We start from the raw sequence: 25,826 nt of genomic DNA, 5'->3' as shown, positions 1-25,826 counted from the left end.
GCACGGGATAAATGAACATTGACTAATCTTTCAGAAGAAGAAAAAAATACACAAGATATATTATCATTGAGTAAACTAACTTTGGTTTACACAACAAGTTGTCCTTTATAAAAATTGTTCATGCTAAAACATTTAAACTATTTATAATATCATCACCTCAATTTAATTATAAAATGATGTTAAACTATTTATAATATTACATGACAAGTTGTAATTTTTTTTTTGAGCAAAAGTTGTAATATTATAATAAATATAGACTTAAAATATACACACAATATCTCATTATCCATTATATTCAAATATTATAACATTGTTTACGTTTCAAGTTTAACAAATTTAAATAAACTTATGTTATGTAAAAATTGTATTATATTTTAATGTGCATTATCATATTCTGCAAAATGTAACAATCATTATAGATAAATAACTACCCATCACATGTAAAGAAGTTATATTAACATTTTCAAAACCTAAAAAAAAATATTACATCAAATTTTTAAATAACAATATACAACAACCATTAAAAAGAAAATCATACACTTTTAAACAACAAACGGCGGTTACTGTACCCGTGTGTCAGTACGGGTATGTTACTAGTTACACAGTAAAACAATCACATTATTACTCTTTCGTTCATTTTTAAGTGTTGTTTGAATATGTATTTTGTTTTTATTTAAATGGAATTTGTTGAAGAGAAGGAGTGAGTAGATCATTAAAAAAAATTAAATTTTATCATAGTTGTTGGTTAAGTCACAAACCAATTGTAATGTACTGGAAGTATATTGTAACTCCTTGTTTATAGTTCTCATACTCTATATTGACAAAGACAACTTCTAAGTTTTTATGTGCTTGTATTTATGTATAAACAAAGCTTATCAAGGATTGCAAGAGCAATAACCATAAGCATCACATCGACCACACCAAATAAACGACAATAGAGGTGTTGCCTTCATTGTCATCATCCTCAACGACAATTGACAAGCATTCCACACTTGTTCAAATAGCTTGGTGAATATATATTTGCTCTCCACAATATCATGGTGATTGTCGGCCTCTCCCTCTCAAAACCAGCAGTGTCAAACCACCTCTAGATTTTCTTCTGAAAAACCATCTTTCTTGCTGCATTTTTAACTTTTAACTGTAGTCCCCAAACTTTTTAGGACAATGGCTTAAAACACACGTATCTCTTTACTGCTATACAAATAATGTCAAAAAAGAATTACAGTACAGTACACCGGCAGAAGGGACAGACAAAGGAGTGCGCTACAGAAAGCAAATGAAGGGAAATAAAGTAACCCTAAGAATGATTGATCATTGACTTGAACAATTACAGATGGTGAATAACTGAATATATAGGGAACTTGTCTCCATGTTCGACCAAACACAACTTTTATCTGTTGTGTATGTGTGTATTTACTTTCCAATGCCAAGTTCTTTTGAGATGTCTCTTGACAAGCTAAATTGCAAAGTGTTATGCCATGGAAATAAGGTGCGGGTGACTGGAAGCTTTCTCCGAAGATCCTGCAATAAATTATAATCAGAAGGCTTCAAAAATCAACGACTATCATAGGCTTAACATAAATATAGGATTATATAATAGAGGGTACCTTGAAAGTAGAATCGGGAAGGTTTAGATATGAAGCCTGTCAAGTTATGGTCATTAGCAACATTAACAAGAAGAAGAAAAAAAGAAGAAAAAAAAGAGAGAATGATCCTAGCTACAAGAAATCAAATTCAGAACCTCAAGAGAAGCAAGGTACTCTGTTTCATGGTGACGAATAATGCTTGATATGGCAATCGCACAATCATCAGGGGCCTGAACATAAATAAATCAAAAGATGAAACATGAATAATCTATACCTATATCTTATCATTTTCGAATATATATACAAAAAGAGGCAAGGATACATTAGATTGCCAAAAATAAGTGGATGGACATGTACAGGTAACTTGCTGATACATTCACACCTAATACACTGATAAGTCAAAGAATGCTGATTTATGGTAACCTGAAAAAGAGTTGCATCTTTGCATTCATGTTTTGCATCTAACTGCACATTTCCTTCCTCAAAATAATGAGCACCGACCTAAAAATAGGATAAAAATGATTATGTTAAAGTAGGGATGTAGAGTATCATTCAAATCAATGCATCAAATATCTACATAAAATCACCTGCAATTTCCCTTTTACTTCTACTGTTTGTTGGTCGTCTTTGAAATCAATATTCCAAATTGAGCACCAACTCCCATTGCTAAGCAAAAGCCAAAGAAAAAGGAGTACTAACTTTATTAATACATTTTTTTACTATATAACTAGTAAAGTAGTCATCTAACAGTTCGAATTTCATTCAACTAAATTCACACACCAGAAATTTTGTGGGCTATGCCTAGCAGCAGAAATCACAACAGCAAGCTCAAAATCAGAACCTGGGCCCTCTGTATCCTTCCCATTTACACAGTAGACAGAGCAGACACCTTTTGGATAAACTTCTTCAACATATTTAAGTATTTCAGCATCCAGGCTAAATCTGCAATAAACAAGTCCTGTGTTATGCAAGCAATAAAGCATGCAAAAGATACAGGCATGTGATACTCAAGCTACTTTATGCAAGCGGTCAATACAGTTTTTTAATGACAAGATATATACAGCCGAATGCTCCCTCCTTTTGTTTTAAAGTATCGATAAAAGAAAAGTTTATGTTCCAATTTATCAGTCGTTTTAAAAGTCCAAGATTTATTACTGTTTTGCTCATTTGTCAATTACAGTATATCCTTATTTTAACCAAAAGAATTAATACAACACAGAATTGTGGAGAAGTAAAATATCTAAGAAAGAAAGGACAGATTAAATAAAAAACAAAAATTATTCTTAATTTGTGTGTCATAACCTTAAAAGACGCTTAAAACGAACAAAGAGATTAATATCGATAACGTGTATGAGTCTCACTTCCTGACTACAATAGGGTTCACGTTCTCAATAGAATAGTTGCATGGAAGAACAAATCTATACTTGTCAAAAGGCATGATAGGACATTTTAACTAACCCCATCTAGTGGAAAGACTGAAAAGGCTTTGGTGATGGTGATGGTTGTATTAAAGAAGAAATCTATTTGGTCAATCTATTTTGAACTATTTAAAAAGTATGAGTTCACGCAGATAATTGAGGAATAATAAAGTACTAGCAATAGAGAATAAAAAGTTTATTTGAAAAGCAAATAAGTTCATTAAAATATAAAATGAAGCAGCATGTTCCACCCCTCAACATCAAAAACCGTTGTGCAGGTCACTTCAGTAAAAGATTAATGGAATATCAAATGGTAAGACATAAAACATTTCAATCATGGAAATTGGAGAGGATTACCGAAATTCTTCAATGTATGCAGATGGAAGTTCTTCATCCAGTGCAGGTCTCACCTCTGTACAGACCTGAAACATTTATCAAATTGTCATAAGAAAACATGCCAACGATACAGCTTAGCACAAATACAGCAACACAAGTCATATTTGGCTGCAATACCAAATTTTCCTGTTTTGCTTTATGCCCTAACCTCCAACTAAATATTTCTTCTAATTTCAATGTTTTCAAAGAAAATTTCAACAAGCAGAAAATTGGTCCTTATAATACTCTCCACATACAAATCCAAGAAGAAGCATATAACAAGTCATTATATATAACCTTTGATTTGCTCCGCCTTTATTTCACTAAATATAAATTGAAGGAAAAAAAAGGCAGTGAATATAATAAGGCTCTTGTATATTTAATTTTAACCCATTCCTCAAGAAAGAAAAGTTAAGTGGAACTATGGTTGGTATATTCAAAACTAAAACTAATAATTTAACCACATTTTTGTGTCCTAAAACAGTTTTTTGAGAAATTGACTTGGTATTTTGGCTGATAAACTAAGGCTGATATAGATCGATAAAAGTAACTTAGTGCATGTTTGGATTTAAAGATTTAAAATTGATTTTAGCATGTTTGCAGGTTTCCGAGTAGGATTGATTTTGGTAGGTTAGGAGGTTTTTGAGTACCATTAACTTGATTTCACACTCAAATTTTTTGTTCAACTCACTTTCCCGAGAACTTATCCAAACATAAATTATCTTTACCTAAAGCTAATTTTTAAGTAAAATAAATTCAATCAAACACACACTTACTTGTTTAACATGGTCAACTATTGCTACTTGAGCAGTTCTAGGATCAAGGTATGCATTGTCCTCAAGCTCGCCATATGAAGTAACCAGTACCTGCATGCAGCAGATTCCTAAGTCAGGGGATTTGTGTTTTACATAAGAAAATACAAATTGATTTATCAATCATATATTCATATAGCATGATACTGATCCGATTAATTGAAAAATTAAATAATTAAAAAAATATGAGACCCTAAGAATTAGAAAACAATTAAAAAAAATATATGAAAAGTTAGTTACATCTCCGCTTCGGTCAGGCATTGAAAGAACAATGAAGTGTGATTTGTTGTAAATTGGAAATGCTTCGGAAGCAGCTTCGTTGAACGAACCATCATCGTTGAGAATGGATTTCACATCTGAAGAAGAAGAAGAAGAAGAAGAAGAAGAAACGATTAAGCAAATTGAATTGTAGAAAATGAAATGCGAGGAAGAAAAATGGAAAAGAACCTTTTGCAACGTATTGAATTTCACCAGGAGGAGAATTGAGAAGGAACCACTTCGCGATTTCAACTTTCTGCTTCTCGCTAAGCTCTGATTCTTCTTCTTCTTCTGCCATTATCTCACTCACTCACAAAACTACACGGGATTTCTTTCTTTTTAATTCTTTTTTTTATGGAAATCAGTTATGAACGGGAGAATGAAGATCTGGCTTCGAAATCTTACATATATTTTTGAACGGTGGATTAGAGAAGGTTTTCATTTCGTTGTAAATCTGGACCGTTGAGGACGTGGACTCTCTTTAATGGGCCCAACTTGGTCTAATAATCATAGTACTTAATATTTAATTCTACTTCGTTTTTTTTTTTTTTGTTGTGTATTGAGTGTTTGGTATGTGATATTGTGATCTGTAAAGTTTGTCTTTGCCTGCCTGCCATGACACCCTACTTCTTTCTGCTAAACTATTTTGGTCGACAATCACGCTCAACATTCTACTTTACTGTTCAATGAATGAATTGCCTTACAAGGTTATTGATTATTAGATAGATTAGATGAGGCATAAAAGAGGGGAGGTATACATTTTTTTATTTATTTTTACAGAAGATGTGACATTGGTTAGAAAACATAGTTAGAGAATCCATTTTTTGACAGAAGATGTAACATTGGTTAGAAAACATAGTTAGAGAATCCAATAATACTTGGATGAAATTGTATAGATCTCTTTCGGTTTAACCTCTTTTGAGCGAGAGACAGACCGCTTCAGTTAAGCACATAATATCCGATTAAAAAAGTCAAGGCATTTTAAAGGGACTCTCCCAAACTCCAAGTTCATGAATGGAAGTCCTTAGCTTTTGTATGTTATTCACTAGACTTCTGAACTTACTTTATATATGTGTACTTCAAAATTCAATTCAAGTGGGTAACATGAAAATCAATCAAAAAGAAAGCTGAAAAATCAATCATAATAATGCAGAATATAAGGCTACATATACTCTATCTCTCACTTATTTTTTTGGGAGTGGTTATGGTGCATAAGGAAATCCTTATGCACCGTGCATAAATCCCAACATAATTGCTTCCTACACCCCCAAAGTGAGCCAAAACCATTTTTGTTCAAAATAAAAAAAATCTGATGGTTGTGATGTGTTTATGCACGGTGCATAAGGAAATAACTTATGCACCATAACTTTTGCCTATTTTTTATGTGTAGATATTTTTTTTTCTACCTTCTATAAAACAATAAAAATTGAGAAAATATATATTCACAAAATACGAATACTCAAAACACTCTTTAGTTTAATTTGTAACCATGATATTTTTATTTGTTTTTATAGACAACCATGATATTATGGATACAAAACATCCACCTTGTTTTAATGAATAATATTTGATTATTCGTCCAAAAATTTGTTAGGACATACAGCTAGATTTTTTCTTTCCAATCAGCTGTGTTTCATACATAAAGAGTAGCTGTTCGAACCTTACCACTTACTAATGGTGCATGCATATGACTCAAATCAACGTATTAATTCATTGTACTCACAATTTGGATGACTTAAAAAAAACGTATTTTTACAGTAATATAGAAAATAAAATAAAAGAGACCAGACCACCAACGTATTTTAATGTTGGTGGTGGTGGGGGTTAGTGACTGCATGGGCGGATCCAGTTTGAAACATGGTGTGGCAGTTGCCACACCAAAATATTCCCAATTTTTTTTCTTCATATATTTGACTTAAATAATTATATATAGTTTCAACTCCTGCCGAGTTGCGTGTTGTTGGGGATCGAACCTATTACACCATGTTAAAATGCTCTCATCCAAACCATTTTGCTATACTGTTTAAAGTGTCAATGGTCTACTTTGTTAATATATATAGTTTCTTTGAAAGTTTTGCCACACCAATATCAAATGTCTAGATCCGCCCATTAGTGAGGCATGAAGGAGAAAGAATGGTGTTGGAAGGTGGTGTATAAGAATAACATAGTCTTAAAGGACTATGATAAATGTGTGTACTTTATTTAATCTAATGGTTAAAATTGACTTTCACATGGTGTAAAGATTTTCAAGTGTCCCATATGCTAAATGCCACCTAGTTTTTTATTTCGATACAACCCTAAGCTAGTTTTGGAACATGCATAATAGCCGAAGTTCGGTTTGAAGAAGTACTGAACATGTTCCCAGGTTATAAGCAAATGACAGAATGAAATAACCCTTACACTGCATATCATTCAACTGCAACCTGCAAATCCACCGTCAACATTATGTTATAATAGATATTTTTTTGTTCGATTTTTGTAATATTTAGTAAAAGTTCGATAATTCTGATTGATCATTTTTAAAAAAACCAAGACACAAAAACGGCATTACAGAGACAAATAATCACGGTAACTAAACTAAAATAGCTAAGACCAAAATGAAACAAAATTTATAGTGACCAGAACAAAACCAAAAAACAAAATCAGAGATGAAAGTGAAAAACTGGATATATTAGGAACACCATAAATATATTACGCCTTAAATAAAATATCACTTATTTCCTAAGTCAATGACCAATGCAACTTTTTCATGGTTTCATTTCATTACATTAGGGGCCAAGTGCCACCATGTGATTCTATCCTGCCACTCAAGGTAATCACCCCAGTTATGGGAAAGGGTGATCGAAAGAAGACCAAAAAAGGAGACTCGAGTTACGGATAATCAATTTGGTTTTAGGCCTGGGAGCAATCTACTTACTTCGACGCGTGATGGAGCGATATCGGACGAATAAAAAAGACTTGCACTTAGTTTTCATTGATTTGGAAAAGGCGTATGATAGAGTACCGAGAGAGATTTTGTGGAAAGCCCTGGAGAAGAAAGGGGTTAGAATTGCCTATATTAGGGCTATCAAGGATATGTATGAGGGAGCTTCGACTAGTGTGAGGACGCAGGATGGGACTACCAAAGATTTTCCCATAACAATAGGATTGCACCAAGGGTCAACCCTAAGTCCTTATCTTTTTACTTTAGTTTTGGATGTATTGACGGAACACATCCAAGAGTTAGCACCGAGATGTATGCTTTTTGCAGATGATGTAGCCTTGGTGGGTGAGTCGAGGGAGGAAGTGAACGGGAAGCTAGAGACCTGGAGGCAAGCCTTAGAAGCGTATGGATACCGCTTGAGTAGAAGCAAGACGGAGTATATGGAATGTAACTTCAGCGGAAGGAGAAGTAGGTCTACCTTGGAGGTGAAAGTTGGAGATCATATCATACCCCAAGTTACACGGTTTAAATATCTTGGGTCCTTTGTACAAAATGACGGAGAAATAGAAGCAGATGTAAGCCATCGTATTCAAGTTGGGTGGTTGAAATGGAGAAGAGCCTCAGGTGTTTTGTGCGATAAGAAAGTACTACTTAAGTTGAAAGGAAAGTTCTATCGGACAGTAGTCAGACCGGCATTGTTGTATGGTACGGAGTGTTGGGCGGTTAAGAGTCAACATGAGAATCAAGTGTAGCAGAGATGGGATGTTGCGTTGAATGAGTGGTAAGACTAGACAGGATAGGATTAGGAATGACACCATCAGAGAGAGAATGGGGGTAGCACCTATAGTAGAAAAGTTGGTAGAAAATAGGTTTAGATGGTTTGGGCATGTAGAGAGAAGACACGTAGATGTTGTGGTAAGAAGAGTAGATCAAATGGAGGAGAGTCAAGTTAAAAGAGGTAGAGGAAAACCTAGGAAAACTATTAAAGAAACCATTAGAAAGGATTTAAAGGTCAATGAGTTGGATCCAAATCTGGTGTATGATAGAACACTATGCCATCATTTGATCCATGTAGCCGACCCCACTTAGTGAGATAAGGCTTGGTTGTTGTTTTTTAGTTACAAATTCTAATAAATTCCACTGCATTTAACCGTTCACTAACAAAATTTACACTCTACATGCTGTAATTCCACTGCTTCAAAACATGAGCATCAAAAAACTGTTTCCATGCCTTCAAAGGGCGTATCTCTCTACTAAAGCCAGAAGAGTCCTTAGTTTCATTGTTATTCATAAATAAGCCTCTGGCAGCAAATGACATTAGTTCCATCTGATCCATATAACCACGCATCCTGTATGAGAAACCCACTCTCTTACTATGTGATTGCTGATGCTGTTCAGAAACACTGGTATTTGGGAGGACAACTGTTTCTGGTGTCTGCATGGAATCGTCATCAGCAGAAGATAGGAAGTCATTCATTCCAAATAATTCCCAATCAACCTGCTGCAAGATTCCAGACACTCGTTCGGAGCTGTGTGGAGAGCGATCTTGTAACCGCGTTTCTTGTTCCATTGCTAAAGTGTCGACTTGGGCCTTCAGTTCATACAACCGATCACCAATTCTTGCCGCTACTGCATCATACAGTCTTTTTCTTGGCACGTCCGGGCCTTTCTCCATGTTTAGTATATCGTCAAAATTTATAGGATCGCCCACGATTACAGTAACCTAAACAATACAAACATGTAAAAACAATAAGATTTAAACTGAAAATACAATCAAAATTAATCACATAAATAATATATAAGCCACGCCCAGCAGAATCTGAATTCAATCAGGACTCAGGTGAACACTTTGTTCTTCGAGGAGGTGAAAAATAGACCCATAACCAAGTGACAGAGAGTGGCATTCCACTAAAAGCTAGCAATATAGCACCATCCCGTATTTTGAACCTTGGAAAGCTCATGGATTGACTAAGGGTTGATTATTTCACTGACTCCCTATGCGTTGATGAAATAATTTCGGAAATGGGTCAAAAGTGCGTACCATCTTTCCAATTCTGGGAATGCTGGCACCTATTGGCATAATCTCCTGCATCCCTGTATGTACAAATGGGATAACAACAGGCATGCTATCTCCATCCAAGACAAACCTGATGGGGAAATTTACATCAGGAAATTTGTATTGCTCTATCGTGAAATGGTAGAAACAAGAAGCAAAGAGTGAAACATAAGATATATTTTAGAAATTAATTAATCTTCAGGTATTATGTATCATGTCATAAATTAGTATTAGTGGTAAATTAGCATTGCATTATGCCTACAGCACATCACATATACATAATAACATCCTATCCAAATCCAATATGCTGACAACAACGCAATTTAAAAAATATGATATAAAATAGTATAAATATACCACTAATATTTTTATCTCACAGGCATAGCTCCCATAATTTTTATGATATAGAATCCAAATTTAAAACATCATAAATTGGCAATAAAACATAAATCCAAAAACTAAATTAAAATTTTAAACAAGAAAACGAACAAACTGTGCATATGAGGATCCATTCAACTTGATCCCTGAGCTAATGTTATTTAAGAAAATAACAAATTTATCAGCAAGTTTTTATAGTACAAATACAATCCACTTCCATACAGAATTTATCAGCATATGCGGGGTCCGGGAAGGGGTCCCACCATTATTGGTGTATTGTACGCAGCCTTACCCTGTTTTTTACACAAGAGGTTGTTTCCAGGACTTGAACCCGTGACCTTCCAATCACATGACAACAACTTTACCAGTTGCGCCAAGGTTACCCCTCTAATTTATCAGCACTGTAACAACAGAAAATATATTTGCATTTAAATATATGGTAAAAATAAGGGATATAAGGGTTGGCTTGGTGGTTCGTGCGGGAGTAAGAAGTGAAGTGATAAGGAGATCGAAGGTTCAATTCCCACCCCCAACATAAAAACTAACAATACTAGCATTAGTTGTTTCATATATATGTGGGTGGGTGGGTGGGGTGTGGGTGTGGGGGTAAAAATAATTAGAGACAGTGTATAAAAAAATCGATTAATGAATAATTTCAGAAATTTGCCGTTTAAATATTGATTTGATTTAAATACAAACATAAGGACCTAAGTGGGAAAAGGCTTGGTTACTGTTGTTTAAAAACAAATAAAAGGTGTACCAGAACAAACAATTAGGCCAAAACATCTAAATTTTGCAATTATGAATTTACCAATGGAACAATTTCAATACTTTGTAGAGAACAAACTATGTCTGTAGTCGGCAATTTAATTATAATACACTAAAGAATAAGGAAATAACCTTGTTATGAAACACGGAAATTTTAAATAACCAACTACCATGACATAAAATGGGCAAATTTTTTGTTAGTATTCTATTTCAAAATACTGCATAATATTGTTAGTCGTTACCTGGCAACACCTCTCTTGCAAGAGCCCATGGTTTTTCCACCATCCCGGGAGCGACTACCTTCTGGGAATATGTGGACCCAACCACCATTGTTCAATTTAGAAAGAGCCAAATCCATTCCCTGCAGAAGAGATGGATTAGTTGAAATTTAAAGTAACATATATCATATATGTAGACAAATTCCAATTTCGAGGGATTGAAACCATGTCTCTTTTCATATCCATTCACTAAAAAATTACTTCCTTTGCTCACACTTCAAAATTACATTCTCACTTATTTGATAATTTTCTATTTTTCCGAGTTAAATTTTCATTGGAAGGATTGCTAACATATTTAACTATGTTGAGGAGCCGTGTTCGTAAGAGGGGAAAAAACAGAATAGAAAAAGAAACAGGTGACTTCCGTCCAGTTTGGAGAGGTCAGGGGAAAGCAAGAGGCAAAGAGAATTATTCAACTGATACAAAATAAGACAGAGGCCTTCGTTTGATGCCGCTGCAAAAGTAAGCACCCCAGGGATAGTTGGAGCATGAAGGAATTAAAAAAATCATTTCCAGGATAGAACAGGAAGATAAATTGAATAATTTAAGTCATGGCATAGTAATAAAAGCGAAGAATTGCGAGGTTTTCACCAAAAGCCACATCATTGACAAAAGTTAACTTTTATAATAAATTCTAAAGCCTAATTTTGGATAATAAGTTTGTTTTAGAACGATTCACCAAATATAAACAAATATTATCCACAGTTATCAGTTCTGTGCATTAGATCCATACCTCCTGATAAATTCCATCACCCCGTGCGACTGGCAAGACTTTAACAGATCGAAAGAATGCAGAAGTTACAGGGTTTTTAAAACATCTATCAGTTGCACAAAGTGTCCATCTGAGGTTTCTAGCATTCAAAAGAACTTGTGGAGGAAGCAGCGAAGCAATGACAAGTGGATCATCCATGGAAGCAACATGGTTGCTGACCTGAAAATTTAAAATTAAAAGCAAGCAAGCCCCGTTAAAAAAATAAACCCATAAAGATTCCTTTTGCACAGTGCAGGGCATTAGTGTTTGGTAAATCACATACCGTAAGAAGAGGCTTGCCTTTGGGTCTTTCCAGCAATGCAGTGTGTAGTTTTTCCAATCCATACACCTGTTATTCCCGTACATATAGCATTCAGATCAAATAAGACAATTGTTTGATACATTTAGTTGTATTTTACATTTCTTTATAAATAAAGCCTTAAACTTTTATACCAACGTTCATAAGAAACTCACAAATATAAGATAAATGCCTGCATTTTATTTTTATTTTTTATTTTTGGTTTGTAGTCAAAGTGGCAAGCGCCACAAACACACAAATGCAAGGTCCCGTGTTTGAACACATAAGGTGTTAAGCCTAGTAATATCGGCATTGACGATTCAACTAGGCCTCAAGGACGTTGCATTTTATTTCATTATCTCTACAAAAACTTGTGCTAACAACAATTATTTTGACCAAATATGAGAGAAGCATATAGTTGGATAATCATATTCATACCTGAACACGGTTTAATCCGTTCATGAAAACGTGACATACATTTCCAAGTATAGGAACAGCAACAGCTTGCATCATACGAAGAATTGTTGATTCTTCTTCAGAACTAAAATCCCTCATCACTGTATATACACATACACATACGCAAAAATTAATAGAATGAATAACCAAATCAATGTAGTGTTACCGTGAATTTTGTGAAGCTGAAAATCTCAGCTTTAAGCTAGACGGGCTTTTTTTCTCCCCCCACCGCTATTCCAAACACAGCATCCACACAATATTTGAATTTCAAGAAAATATATAATTAAATTGAATCGAATACCTCGTTTGCGATAGAAAGAGGTGGAAGAAGGCAACGAGTCTCTACGAAAATCGCGAATTCGGTTAAGCCAACGCTGAAGAGTGGAGGAGAAGTAACCGTCGGCATCAGGGGAAATTGTACGGTTATGGCGGCGGCGCCAATGTCGGTCGACGGCGACTCTAAATCGATCCCTGAGCTGCAATTGAAGGGATCGAGCTTTGTTCTTCCAAACATCACCGCGATCAAGACGGTGCATCGGTGGAAAAGAGAGAAATCGCGAATTGTTGGTTGCAAAGTTGAAGAAGTAGCAAGGCGCGAGTGTAGGGTACGTAGCAAAATCCACAATGCTTTATTAACTTGGAGTTTTTAGGGTACACCTTAGTTTAAGGCATTACCACCGTTTTTCTAGGACCAAAATTACTCCCACGTTGTTTTAGATTACTTAATTACGTTTCATTAAGATTAGATTAGATTAGATTTAGTTATTCAAGTAGGTTTTTTAAGTCCTTTAACAAAAAAGTCATTTCTTTTTCTCGAAATTGTTACGTCGGATAATATGGCGGTCAAATTTCAACTTCTCAAATAATTTTAATGATTGCTTCATTTTGTTTATCTAAAAAATAAGAGTTATTTTTTGTAAACAAAATCCTTTAGAATAAGTTATTTGTTCTAATAAAATTCATAACATCTAATTTAACTTTAAGAGTTTTTTTTTTTTAAATGATTTAAGGAATGTTTCGAAGTTGAGAATAACATCTACTTTTAGACTGTGTTTGGTAACACAAAAAAGTTAGCTTATAGCTTGTTGGATTAGTTTATAAGCTCGTTAGATGAAAACATGACGTGTTTGGTAACAAACTTTTTTCATGAGCTTATAGCGTTTTTTGAAAAACTATTTCAAGTAGCTTTTTAGCTTATAGCTGGTAGCTTTTTATATTTTCTTCCAACTTTAACCCTATTAATTTAAATTAATTATTTTTTTAATTAAACAACTACCCATGTTCATCTTTATAACCACCCCATTTTTTCCCTTAAAAAAAATGTCAAGTAGTTTTTTTTTTTAAGGAGCACTTTATATATATATATATATATATATATATATATATATATATATATATATTAAGGAAATGCTTTATACTTTGCCATAACTAATCTGCCGTACACCACACAAAAAATAACTAGCCTATTTTTTTTAAAGAAAAAATAACTAGTCTTTTTGTACGTTATAAAATTTTATATATTCTAGCTCACTTTTTGTTTCCACCTTTCTCTTAATTTTGGGATACATAAAGTAGAGATCAAAATTGTCGGTGATTTTTTTTTTAGGATTAAAGGTCGAAGAATTTTTTTATGGAGACTAAGACCAAAAGTTTGAATATTTATAGGGACCAAAAACATATTTAACTATAATTAAAAATATTAAAAAATAAATACATTACAAAAAAAATGTGTGTGTCTATATGTATATTAAAAAAAAAGCATGTCTTTTATGTCATTTTATACTTATCAGCCACTTCAACAGCTAATTTTATCAAACACATTATTTTTAATAAGCAGGCTTTTCAGCTATAAGCTATCAGTCATCAGCTAGCTAGCTTTTCAACTATCAGTTAGCTTATCAGCTATCAGCTAGCTTATAGCTTATTTTTACCAAACAGAGCCTTAAAGAGAGATTTTTTTAAGATTTCGTCTATATTTTAATTTTAATACATATAGGCTGTGTTTGGTAACACAAAAAAGCTAGCTTATAGCTTCTTGGATTAACTTATAAGCTTGTTGGATGAAAACATAATATGTTTGGTAATGAGCTTTTCTCATGAGCTTATAGCGTTTTTTGAAAAGCTATTTCAAGTAGCTTTTGAGCTTATAGCTGGTAGCTTTTTATATTTTCTTCCAATTTTAACCTTTTATTAATATAGTTTAATTTAATTTTAATTAAAAAATCTACCCACATTCTTATTCAATTGCCCACGTTTAAAAAAAAAATTACCCACAATCTTTTTCATATTTTCTTGTTCACTTTCTTTTTTACATACACTTAATTCAATAATAAATAATTTTATATAAAATTTACAATAAAGAGTGAAGAAAGTTTAGTTGAGTAAAATTCATTAAAAGAAAGTTTTGTTAAATAAAAAATGTTAATTGAATTCATAAATACATTTATTGTAACACCCCGTTACCCAAAAACAGTTAAATAATAATTAAACATACATCAGAGTAAATCCCAAACGGGCATGTCACACTACATTTTCAAAATTTCTTAAATAGAATATAAAAACTATTTAATAAACATCTTTCAAAATCATCATTAATTTGCAGCGGAATATTTGCATCAAAAGCAACAACGACAATTGTTTAATTCTCCATAAATAAATCTTGGCATAAAAGCCTCATCAACATAAATTCAACAACCAATAAAGGGCTACATCATTAAGTTTCAAAATTTGATACATAGGAATGAAAATAAGCAGTTAAATCTCATCCCGTACGTATCAGAGCCCTAGACACTTGAGCCACCACCTACTACTCAGGATCACCTGCAAGTTACCCATAGGAAGGGCAACATTTTCAAGCAGAAGGGGTGAGATTCACAACAATAAATATAGATAATAATTCATCAAATGAATCTAACACCCTAACATAATTATAATTCATCAATATATAAATATATCATCATTAACAACATCAACAACAAATGGTATTTATAACCAACAACATCGACTCATGCAACTACTCAACAACTCCACTAAGACCCCTCAACAATGCACATGCATGTGGTACCAATTTACAGGGCAGTAGCCCTCACTGGATATTGAATGGTTAAAGCATTCATTCATGGCATAAGCCCTCACCGCTTTGAACAATAAGTGTTCGTGGACATGAGTCCTCCCGCTTTGAACGAAAAGGCGTTCCAGGGTCAGAACCCTCCCGCTTTTATGCTTATGCAACTGACTCCACTTGTGTATATCTACGTACAACTTCAACAAATGCATATATGTATATATGACTCACAACCCACAATCCAAGAACATGTATGATTTAATTAAATAAGCATACATCACAGTCAACAACATGTCATCATAATCAATCCAACAGTCCAGAAAAATACATAATTAAGCATAACTATGCTCATACATTCAAGTTCATTCAACATTATTCAATTAACTAATAAACAGCTTCAGAACTTGGCAACTCGCCTCGCGAGTACATCTACTCGCTATGGCGAGCACAAGAAAATGGGCTGCTCGCCACGGTGAACTCAAGGCGAACGAAAAACAGGTGCTCTCGGGAGTTTTGACATTTTTCTCACTAAATCTTCATTTTTAAGTTCCCTATTCATCTTTTTAATCTGAAAATTGTCCCAGGCCTCTCTAAAATCATCTAGGCACTTAAAACTATCCATATTACAGCTTATAACAACAATTCAAAAATCATGTTTTTCTCACGGGTACTCGCCATGGCGAGTTGGCTTGCTCGTGGGGCGAGCTATAAACATTGCTCACTCGCGAGGCGGGAAAGTCCACTCGCCTAGGTGAGCGATGAATGTCAGCACGACCAGAATGCAGGTTTTTCCCCAAAAATCCAATTTTCTCACTTTCACTCCCCAAATTGGTTTACAGATGTGAAATAACTTGCAGTATGCACTCAGAACCTATTTCTAACATCAGAACAACAATTCCTACACCCAAAATCCAATAATTCCCCATAAACCTAAAATTCCAAATTCTAACACAAACCTGTTAAAATCAAAATCAAAATTAATCATCTACACTATTGAAGTAAACCTCACCCTTACCTTAGTTTTGCAGAAAAAATGCACAGCAATTGATTCTCTTGGCTCTACTTGCTCTTCTCTCCCTTTTCTCCCAAAAGCTTGGTTGTACGTAAAAACGTTTCTCTGACTTCTCTTTTCTTAACTCCCAAAATAATAATTCCCCTTTATTTCATTTACTCCCCCCTTAATTCTATTAATTCTAATTAACTCCCCAAACTCCAAAATAATATTATTTTCCCACTTATTCAAATTATTATTAAAATAAACTATATAATAAATAATTCACACCACATAAATCACAAATATTATTTAAAATCATTTAAAAGACTCTAAATAAATCAAAAATAAATAAAATAACAATTAGGACGTTACATCTATCATTTGGGAGATGAAAATATTTTGAAATAAATTTAAACAATTAAAAAGAAATACAATAATTAATAAAAATTGTATATATGATTTATAAAAAAAGATTGTCCTTTTACGTCATTTTATATTTATCAGCCACTTGAACAACTAATTTTACCAAACACTTTTTATTTTAATAATAAGCTAACTTTTCAACTATCAGCCATGAGCTACCAGTTAGCTTTGCAGCTATCAGCTAACTTATCAACTATCAACTATCAGCTAGCTTATAGCTTCTTTTTATCAAACACACCTATAATATCATAAAAAATCAACAACATGCTAAATTATCGTGCAATACTTCAAAAAACTTAGATCGTGACATAATAAAAAATAGTACTAATATTTATTTGGCTATATTAACAAGTGTCTTAAAGACATTGTTTAAGAAACCCATAAAAAAATTATCTAAAAAATATAAGTCAAACATATTATAAGTAATAATTACACAACTTTTTCTGAAAAAAAAATCATTTTTAGTTGTTTAAATATTGTTTAAGGTACTTATTAATATTTCCTATTTTTATTAAACACGCAACTAAAGAAGGCCCTGAAGAGCATTTCTCCAATCTCACACAGCTAAAGACACGGTGCCTAGGTTACCAAGCTTTTAAGCGTGCACACGAACCAAACTTAATTCCTAATTAAAAGTATGACTATTACATCCTAAAGTTAAAAGGTAAGTCTTAAGCTAATTCATAGTAAGAATTAGTATGATATGGATCATTATAAGGACAAAAGTTATTATGCATAAGTCATTTTCTTATGCATCCTGTATAAACACTTCACAACCATCATATCTAGACTTATCATTTACAGCACTAACCAGTGGAACCTCGTGGCCTGATTTAGTAGTGAGCAAGATTGCTGCTGAACGTCAAAAAACAGCAGATTCTGCAATTGTAAACATCACTTGCAGGTCTTCATCTCAATAAACTTATCATTCTTGCTTTTGGATACAATCACATGTCATCATTACATCATGATTTCGCTTAAATCTTCTATTGAAAGATATTAGTAATTAACGAAATTCATGGAGTGCAGCTTGAGTTTTTTGTATTTTTTAGTTTACCCTTAAGGTTCTGAAAGGAAGTTATACATTTCTAGTGGTTCAACCCCTTATGGACCTGATTACCTGTTTCTAATATCTCATACTAATTTAAAACAAAATTTGATCAATTTTATCAAATTCTACAGTCCTAAATATAACTATTAGAGTTTGCTTATGTATGATTTTATTAAATTCTAATAGTTTTGGAGTACAACTAAATATAACTATTAGAGAGTTTGCTTATGTATGATTTTATCAAATTCTAATGGTTTTGGAGTACAACTCACAGAAACCATTTTCACAGCAAAATAGTTTTGGAGTCCAACCCACAGAAACCATTTCCACTGCAAAATGGTTTTGACATAATTTTATACAAAACATACTATAATAAGGACATTTGTGACTATTGAACCAGATCAACACTCTCAAACTATTTCCAACTAACATATACAATTTTTAAACTATTTATTTGAGTTAATTTCGGTGAATGGTGATGATGATGATTCTAGTTTATTTCGTTTGGTTTCCTTTGAGGGTGTAGGAAGCAATTATGTTGGGCTACCGGTTAATAAGCTGAGACTTATGCAGCGTGCATAAGGATTTCTTATGTATGATAACCGCACCCCATTACGAGTATCTCATTTTTATTTATTTATACACGTATCTATATTTTTTACACATATAAGGTAGGTTTAATTATAATCTTGGTCTTTTATTTTCACCATTTTATGGATTTGGTTCCTCTATTTTAAAATATGAAACTTTAGTCTTTCTATCATATTTTAAAACTAAAAATATGTGATGTAATATGTTTTAAATGACGAGATACACGATCTAATGGTGTCGAAAAATATCAAAGCAAATAAAATTGTAATAAATAGTCAATAGAAGAATAATCATCTCCTTTTATGCTTCTTCGTATTGCAGGTCTTGTAAAAATCAACAATTTTGTTAGAGGTAAAAATCAACAATCTTCTCGTCTTCTGCATGTGTGCGCGCGTGCGTGTGTCGGGGGCTGCTAATTTTCACTTAGCTAAAATCATCAAGGTATAAGTTAGCAAACTACACTTACTTGATTATTTATATCTTTTCAACTCGTATAAGATGAAAAACTATGTTCAACTCGTGAAGGTCAAGGATGATATGTTGCTTCGTCTTTACCGTCAGAGAGAGAGGTATAAATGAATGCCTATGATTAATTAATTTTTAAAATTGTCAGGTGTCCTAAAGTGTCAAAATAAAATAGAATCACACATACTACCAAAAAAAAAATAGAATCATATAAATATCTCAAATTTCAATTTTAATCCGTCGAAATTCCAGCAAATTATAATCATGTTTTTTGTTTTTTTGAAGGAATCTATGTTTTGTAATCAACTCACATTTATATTTTCGAATAAATTTTTATAGACGTTTAGGATGTTAAAAAAATCTCACAAAAATTTAGATTTAAAAAAAAAAAATTACATATGATTTTTAGGTGTTCAAAACATAAAATTCATCCCTTTTTAATAAAAAAATTAAACTTTTACAAAAGAGATTTTTATAATTTACTAAACGTGAAATTAAAATGTATGAAGATCTAATAACGAAGTTTGAAATATTTTTAGGGGCTAAATACTTATTTAACTCATTTGATTTTGAGAAAAATTGATTTTTTTATATGGTTTCTATTTTTATGTCTGGTTACTTGGTGAGAAAAATTAATTTTGAATTAATCAATTCTATAAAATTGATTATGGTTAATATTAAGTTGAAAATCAAGTGATTGTATTTGAATACATTTATGCAAAAGTGAATTAAACAATAAATTTAAGTGTCAAAATAAAATTGAGTTGAATGTTAAGTGATTTATGTTTAGATATATTTATGCAAAAGTGGATTAAACAATAAACTTGCGCGTCAAAATCATTTCTAGAACGAGAAGCCACAATTTTCAGCTGCTACTAAAATTGATTCTAGAGGCAAATTCAATTATATTATAAAGAAATTAAACATGTCAAAATCAATTTAGTAAACTTTTTGCTCCTTCAAAAAATGAAACCACACACTCAAGCCAGTGATCCCAAGTCTTGTAATTTTATTAGACTGATATTGGAAAAAAATAAAAAAAGAGTAAATTACACTTTGTTTCATTGAAAAAAGTTTGGATTGCATTTTCCTCTAGTCATATTAAAATATAGACTTTCATCTCTGAAAAGTAATTACATATTTAAAAATAAATAAAAATTGACAAGGTCAAACTTGGGATGGTTGTTCATTAAGCCCCTCAAATTGCGTAGGTTTTCCGGTAAAAGTCGATCAAGAGTTACGACCCGACCGAAGTTTACACACAAAAAAAGCCAATCGGGAGTTACAACCTAATCGGTCGAGCAATTTGAGGGTATATTGAGCAACATCCAGACTTGGACCTTAAAAATATACCTCAGCTCAATCTATTCCCATCCCTAGTTCGGACAAGTCCTTGCATTGGTACAATGACATTGAATTGCATAAAGTTCTTTTTTTAACAAATTGAAATGCATAAAATTGAAGGGTCAATTTGAATACAATACACAAGCATACAAAGTAATAATGGAACACAGCAATCAATAGACCTCTCAAATTGGAGGAAATCCACTGTGCAATCTTTCTGGTAATCGAGCTTTCCATTATTAGTGAAGCCTTTGGACAATCTTCATTTATATAAGCTGGGTGTCAAGCATAGCATCAGCATATGAATATTTGATAATTTTGATATAAGCTGGGTGTCAAGCATAGCATCAGCATATGAATATTTGATAATTTTGACTTTGAGAACCCACGTTCAAGATGTTTACATCAACAGCAACCTCCCCTAAATCATCTACGAGGAAGAAAACATTGATAACACACAATAAAGTCATCCTTTCTGAAATAAATTTGAAGCTAAAAAGACAAGTTTCAGTCATTCAAAAACCAAAACAAACCTTCATATATAGTCCTCGCGATTTTTACATAATCTGGTATTAGATCTCTGTATATGATTCCATCAGGTCTAGCATCCAGCACTACCAGAACCCCTGCATCCAATTTATATTTTTAAATTCGTAACTCAGCTTACAGTTTGAGTGCAATTAAACAGAAAAATAAATTAATGAGCAGAAAATTTTAATTTTTAATTTAAATTTATATTAAAGGGAACACAGATCTCAATGACTATCAATATATAGCCATCTAACACTACAAATAACATGACATAAAGAATACCCCCTTCATCTAATAAGCAAGAAAATAGAGTTAGACTACAAGCTGTAATTGCAGAAAAATAAAAATGAGTCGCAGAAAAGAGACTTCTCCGTCCAATGGCAATAGCCAGACCCCTGATATCCCAAAGTGAAAAATTCTCCCACCTGAGGCCCGCCAGGGCCGGTCCGTTTAGAGCTGGGTAACCTGTTTTGACAGCTCCGTAGCTAAGCTTAATTTATACTTCCTCCATCCCAAATTATATGACGTTTTGGGCATTTCACACGTATTAAGAAATGTAATTAATTTTGTACGGGAAAGAGATATATTATACTTGTTTTAAAAAATTGTCCTTAATAAATGTTGTGGAAAAGATAAATTAAAGAATTGAAAGAAAATAGAACAATAAATAGTCAAGGTTATAATAGAAAAAGTAACATTACTGTTTCAATGGTATTGTAAAGCGACTTATAATTTGTGACAATTTTTTTTCTTTCTAAAGTGACTTGTAATTTGGGACAGAGGGAGTGCAAGCCTAGCAAAAATCAAAGAGGCAAAAGAAAAAGAAAAAAAACGAAAAGCGAGTCTGTAGAGTCAACATGATGTGAGCCAATGAATTAGAGAATGAGCTGGATATTCTCTTCAATGATGTCCCCAACATCAATGCTCTTCTCCTTCATGATGGCATTAATCATCGTTGCTCGGTCAAATCCTCCATCCAAAAGTTAAGGGGTCTTAAATCTAGTTTGTTCAATGTGGTTAGCCTTAAGAGAACACTTTGCAGGTAATCACAATTACAAAAGTAGGATATTAAAGATGATACAATATGGTAATAGAACTCCACAAAGAATCACATTCTTCTTTTATAGTAAAAACTGAAAAAATTAGGCTCCATAAGCCAACTACTCAATGAGTTTAACAAATGCCACAATATCTAATCCAAAACGGAAAGGAAAAATCAACATCAGAAAACATTGCTTACCACCATATTTGAGGCTCTCGTATATCTGAGGTATCAGTTTAAAATTTTCAAAAGGAAATCATAATACTAAAAAAATTCTTGCAAAGATTATCAACTCTTTGCATGATGAATAGGTTGATCCAATTAGTATTCATAAAATTTAGTGTGAAACTCAAGAGTGTGTTTATGTATCATGTGAAAAGCGTTCAAACTATATGCAATTATGATAACTTTACTGAGGGTACCTGGTGCCACCCAAGATTTGGTGGAATTGTCGGGCAAAGGAGCCAGCCAGAGAATATTTCGCAAGTTCATTGAATCATCATATGTCACATTGGACCCTGAAAGGATTCATAAAACCAAACACCACTTTAAAAGTTGAGACTCAAAAGAAAAGAGAATCAAACATTTATGTTTTTGACATTTACAAGAACATCTAAACATTATAAACAGAAAGTTATGTTCTCTCTCATATCAGGGACTCTTATATGTTAGTTGAGGGATTTAAAGTTTGTTGGTTAATAATTACTCCCTCCGGTCCTTATTATAAGAAGAAAAACCAAAAAACATCAAAACCAATGCAATCATTACTTAATGAGTTAGTGTAACTTTTTTTTGAATATTTTTACCAATATACCCTCGTAAAAAGTTTTTTTTTTGAAGAAACCAATATACCCTCGTAAAAAGTTGTGAAGCATTAAATACACCCACTATTATCAAAAACAAAAACAATAAATAAGTGGTAGAGAAGTCTTTTAAGCAATAACTACACCTTAAAAGTTGTGATATTTTCTTATAGTTAGGATTGGTTTTGACTGAGACAGTTAGAAGAGGTAACACAGGTACTCTTTTTTTAAGAGAATCAGGGCTTATGGCACGGGGTTTGTGATCGGAACTTGGATATTATGAGGTATGGGGTGCTAGCTAGGTGCAATATTTAAGTGACTTGATTATTCCCTCTTGACACCTAGCTTTTTGGAGGGTTTCACTGGTTCTAGCATGCTTATGATATTGGTTAGGATTAGTTATGACTGACATAGTTAGAGGTAGATTATTTCTTACATAAATAACAGGAAGGGAAGATAGGGTGCGATGAAAATCGAATCCTTGTGGCAGGGAGGTTGCTGGCCCTCAAAGATTTGTGAGTTGCATTCATCATTGAGGAATCCACTCCTCCTCTTTCTAGTTATAAAAAACCAGGCCTCCATCACTCCCCGGTCTCATGTCCACTCACAAACAAGTGAGATACGATCCTCTAATTTTAAGGTAAAGACACCCACACACTGTGTCTGTGACTCTCTTTATCTCTCTTATAGGACTCACTCGCATCTACTCTCACCTTTCTCTCTAATGAGACTTACTATAGTCACGGTAAATTCCCCCCACTTAAGGCAGAGGATAAATTTCTCACATCAAGTGCCTACAAAAGTCATAAAGCAATATCACAAAATCAAGATCCAGAGAAATAACAGTACATAATTTCCAAAGCATGACCTACAACTTGAAAACTGAACAGAGATGATAGAAAATCGAACTATACATAACAGAACATCTAAAGATGTGGTGATATATAGCAATGTACCTCTCTGACAAAAACCCATGTTGTACGGGAACACTTTTTTATCATATGCCGGATATTCCCTTGCATGGAATCTGCCAAATGTAGAACAGTTGCATTCTTAACTCAAAAAAGATAGACATTTCAACAAAGATAGACATTTCACTAACTATCAACAACATACAAGACACCAAGTCTTCCAGAGTGTATGGATAGAAAGAGATGGCCATGGAATAAATCATATCGGTTCAAGGCAACATCAAACCCAATAGAAGGACCTCGATCAACAATGAGTTCAAACAAAAATTGCATATACATGTTCAATTCCTGCAATTACAAAAGGAACAATTCAGACTCTCTCTTTCATCCTTGGGATTCAATATCGACTGTTGAGAACAAACCTCAGAAATGAAACGTCTTCCATAGGGAGTTCTGGTGAGATGGCATCGGTCTTCGTTTGATCCTTCCACATCAGGTACCTGCCACATTGTAATTTCTAACTGTCATAATGAGCAGAATAAATTCTCAAAAGTTGAAATTGTAACTGTCAAGCAATTTTGTAACTAACTGGGATGACGGTGGGGTCAAGAGCGCGGTGAACGGCGGCAGGGTCACCACTGGAATCGACGGCGAGGCGAGCAAGTTCCAAAACGGGCTCTGGCGGCCACCAAATCATATCGTTATCATTTCTCCGGTTCGAACCGGTGAGTTCGGACCGGCCCAATTTCCGGTGACGAGGAGGAGAATCGGTAACCGTTGGAGAAAAGGGGACAAGGAATTTGAGGCATGATTTGAGTTGGCGTGCTACGACGGGATTGACGAGTTTGGAGTGAGGTGTGGGACCCAAAAGAGATAATAAGTCGGAGGGAGTGGCTTTTGGGATTGAGATGATGGAGGAAGATGGAAGACGAAAGAATGGTGTTCGTGGAAAAGATGAAGATGATGATGTAACGGAAAATGAGAGGAATAGTGCCAATCCGAAGACTGAAGGGTATCTCATTGGGATCAACCCACCCTGTAAAAGGGCAGCACTTTACATGACATGACTGTCATCTAAAAATATGACGATGATGGATTATTTACAGGTAGGGGTTGCAAATTGCAATCAATCCTCTATTCAATGATTCTTCTTCTTCTTTTCTCTTCTACAATTTTTTTGTTACCCCGGAGTATAATTTTTTTATTAAAACAATGTAATAAAAAACAATTTAGTCACTTGACAAAACAAGTTTTTTTTTGGAAAACAAAACAAGTTTTCGTTTACATCAGGAAAAATATCCATTAAAGAATAATAGTTTTACCCGCATCCAATAAAAAACTATTTGTTAAAAATAACAATCAAATGCATCATTCTCATTGAATGTTAATATCAAATTAGTTTACACCAACGATGTAAATGATATTCTTTCATTCAAATCAAGAGATTACATCATTCAACACTGTTAAAAACGTAAAGGATGAATCTGTGAACAAACTCACATCATCCAAGTTAATAACATATAACGACATAATGCATGCAAAAATATATGATGAAATTAAAGTGACCGGAATATCCATTGCCTTCGAATCTGCAACGTTGACGCCCAAATCTTTGATTGAACAATAGATCTTTCAATATGAATCAAATGAACACCGTACGAAGACGGAAAATCAAACAACGCCGCACAAGACGACGAACAACAAATCACCACACTTAAATGATGAAATTACAAAGAAAAAAAAGCTAGATCTATGTGAAAATCACTTATTTACATTGAAATAAAGAGAAAAAGATGAAGAGGGATAATTTCAGGTCAAGAATTGACCCAAAACTACCCCTCAATGAAGAAATTGTAAGAGAAAACTCGGAGAGAGAAATCTAGTGAAAGAATCCCCATTTCTCTTTTCTCTTTTAATAATCTTATAATTGATTAGCGGTACATACCAATTAAATTCGTAAAATAATTAACATAGCGGTTTATTATTTGACTTTTAAAAATGTTTTCATAGGACATTTGAATGACGGGTTGGACAGTGAACTACATTGATTGCGGTGTGTGTATATTGATTTAGTATTTGCAAATTACACAAAATATGAACAATGAATTGATTATTTCTTACAGAAGTAGAAGCTAGTATGATGACTTGATCTGTGACAATTCGATAAAAACCAAGAGAATATGACAATTCGATAAAAACAAATAGAATAAGAATATATGAAGGGATGTGCTAACCAGTTCCTAGAGCATT

General features: G+C 33.3%; 3 protein-coding genes across 4 annotated transcripts; all 3 read right to left on the bottom strand.

Moving 5' to 3' along the window:
• Window positions 1-831: 831 nt before the first annotated feature.
• Window positions 832-4,839, bottom strand: LOC11421362 (F-actin-capping protein subunit alpha). Its single transcript, XM_003626161.4, has 10 exons — window positions 4,639-4,839; window positions 4,432-4,547; window positions 4,156-4,245; window positions 3,362-3,426; window positions 2,367-2,528; window positions 2,174-2,252; window positions 2,010-2,087; window positions 1,742-1,816; window positions 1,608-1,643; window positions 832-1,521 (listed from the first exon to the last, which is right to left on the bottom strand). The coding sequence occupies exons 1-10, from the start codon at window positions 4,745-4,747 to the stop codon at window positions 1,414-1,416; spliced, it is 918 nt and encodes a 305-aa protein (XP_003626209.1). The 5' UTR covers window positions 4,748-4,839; the 3' UTR covers window positions 832-1,413.
• Window positions 4,840-8,376: 3,537 nt separating this feature from the next.
• LOC11433299 (tafazzin) lies at window positions 8,377-13,018 on the bottom strand. Its single transcript, XM_003626160.4, has 7 exons — window positions 12,659-13,018; window positions 12,340-12,458; window positions 11,887-11,952; window positions 11,586-11,783; window positions 10,817-10,935; window positions 9,414-9,519; window positions 8,377-9,095 (listed from the first exon to the last, which is right to left on the bottom strand). The coding sequence occupies exons 1-7, from the start codon at window positions 12,891-12,893 to the stop codon at window positions 8,547-8,549; spliced, it is 1,392 nt and encodes a 463-aa protein (XP_003626208.1). The 5' UTR covers window positions 12,894-13,018; the 3' UTR covers window positions 8,377-8,546.
• Window positions 13,019-20,059: 7,041 nt separating this feature from the next.
• LOC11432974 (uncharacterized) lies at window positions 20,060-24,754 on the bottom strand. Of its 2 annotated transcripts, XM_039827802.1 has the most exons (8): window positions 24,166-24,754; window positions 23,999-24,076; window positions 23,782-23,924; window positions 23,622-23,692; window positions 22,285-22,380; window positions 20,823-20,915; window positions 20,660-20,719; window positions 20,060-20,606 (listed from the first exon to the last, which is right to left on the bottom strand). In XM_039827802.1, the coding sequence occupies exons 1-8, from the start codon at window positions 24,595-24,597 to the stop codon at window positions 20,584-20,586; spliced, it is 996 nt and encodes a 331-aa protein (XP_039683736.1). In that variant the 5' UTR covers window positions 24,598-24,754; the 3' UTR covers window positions 20,060-20,583. The 2 variants fall into 2 exon arrangements, with proteins under 2 accessions (XP_039683736.1, XP_003626205.2); XM_003626157.4 differs by having other exon boundaries at window positions 20,060-20,719; window positions 24,166-24,753.
• Between the last annotated feature and the right edge of the window lie 1,072 nt (window positions 24,755-25,826).

This window comes from Medicago truncatula, chromosome 7, assembly GCF_003473485.1.
Source record: "Medicago truncatula cultivar Jemalong A17 chromosome 7, MtrunA17r5.0-ANR, whole genome shotgun sequence".
Taxonomy (NCBI): domain Eukaryota; kingdom Viridiplantae; phylum Streptophyta; class Magnoliopsida; order Fabales; family Fabaceae; genus Medicago; species Medicago truncatula.
Note: the sequence above shows the minus strand (reverse complement) of the source record. Positions and strands in the feature narration are given on the sequence as shown.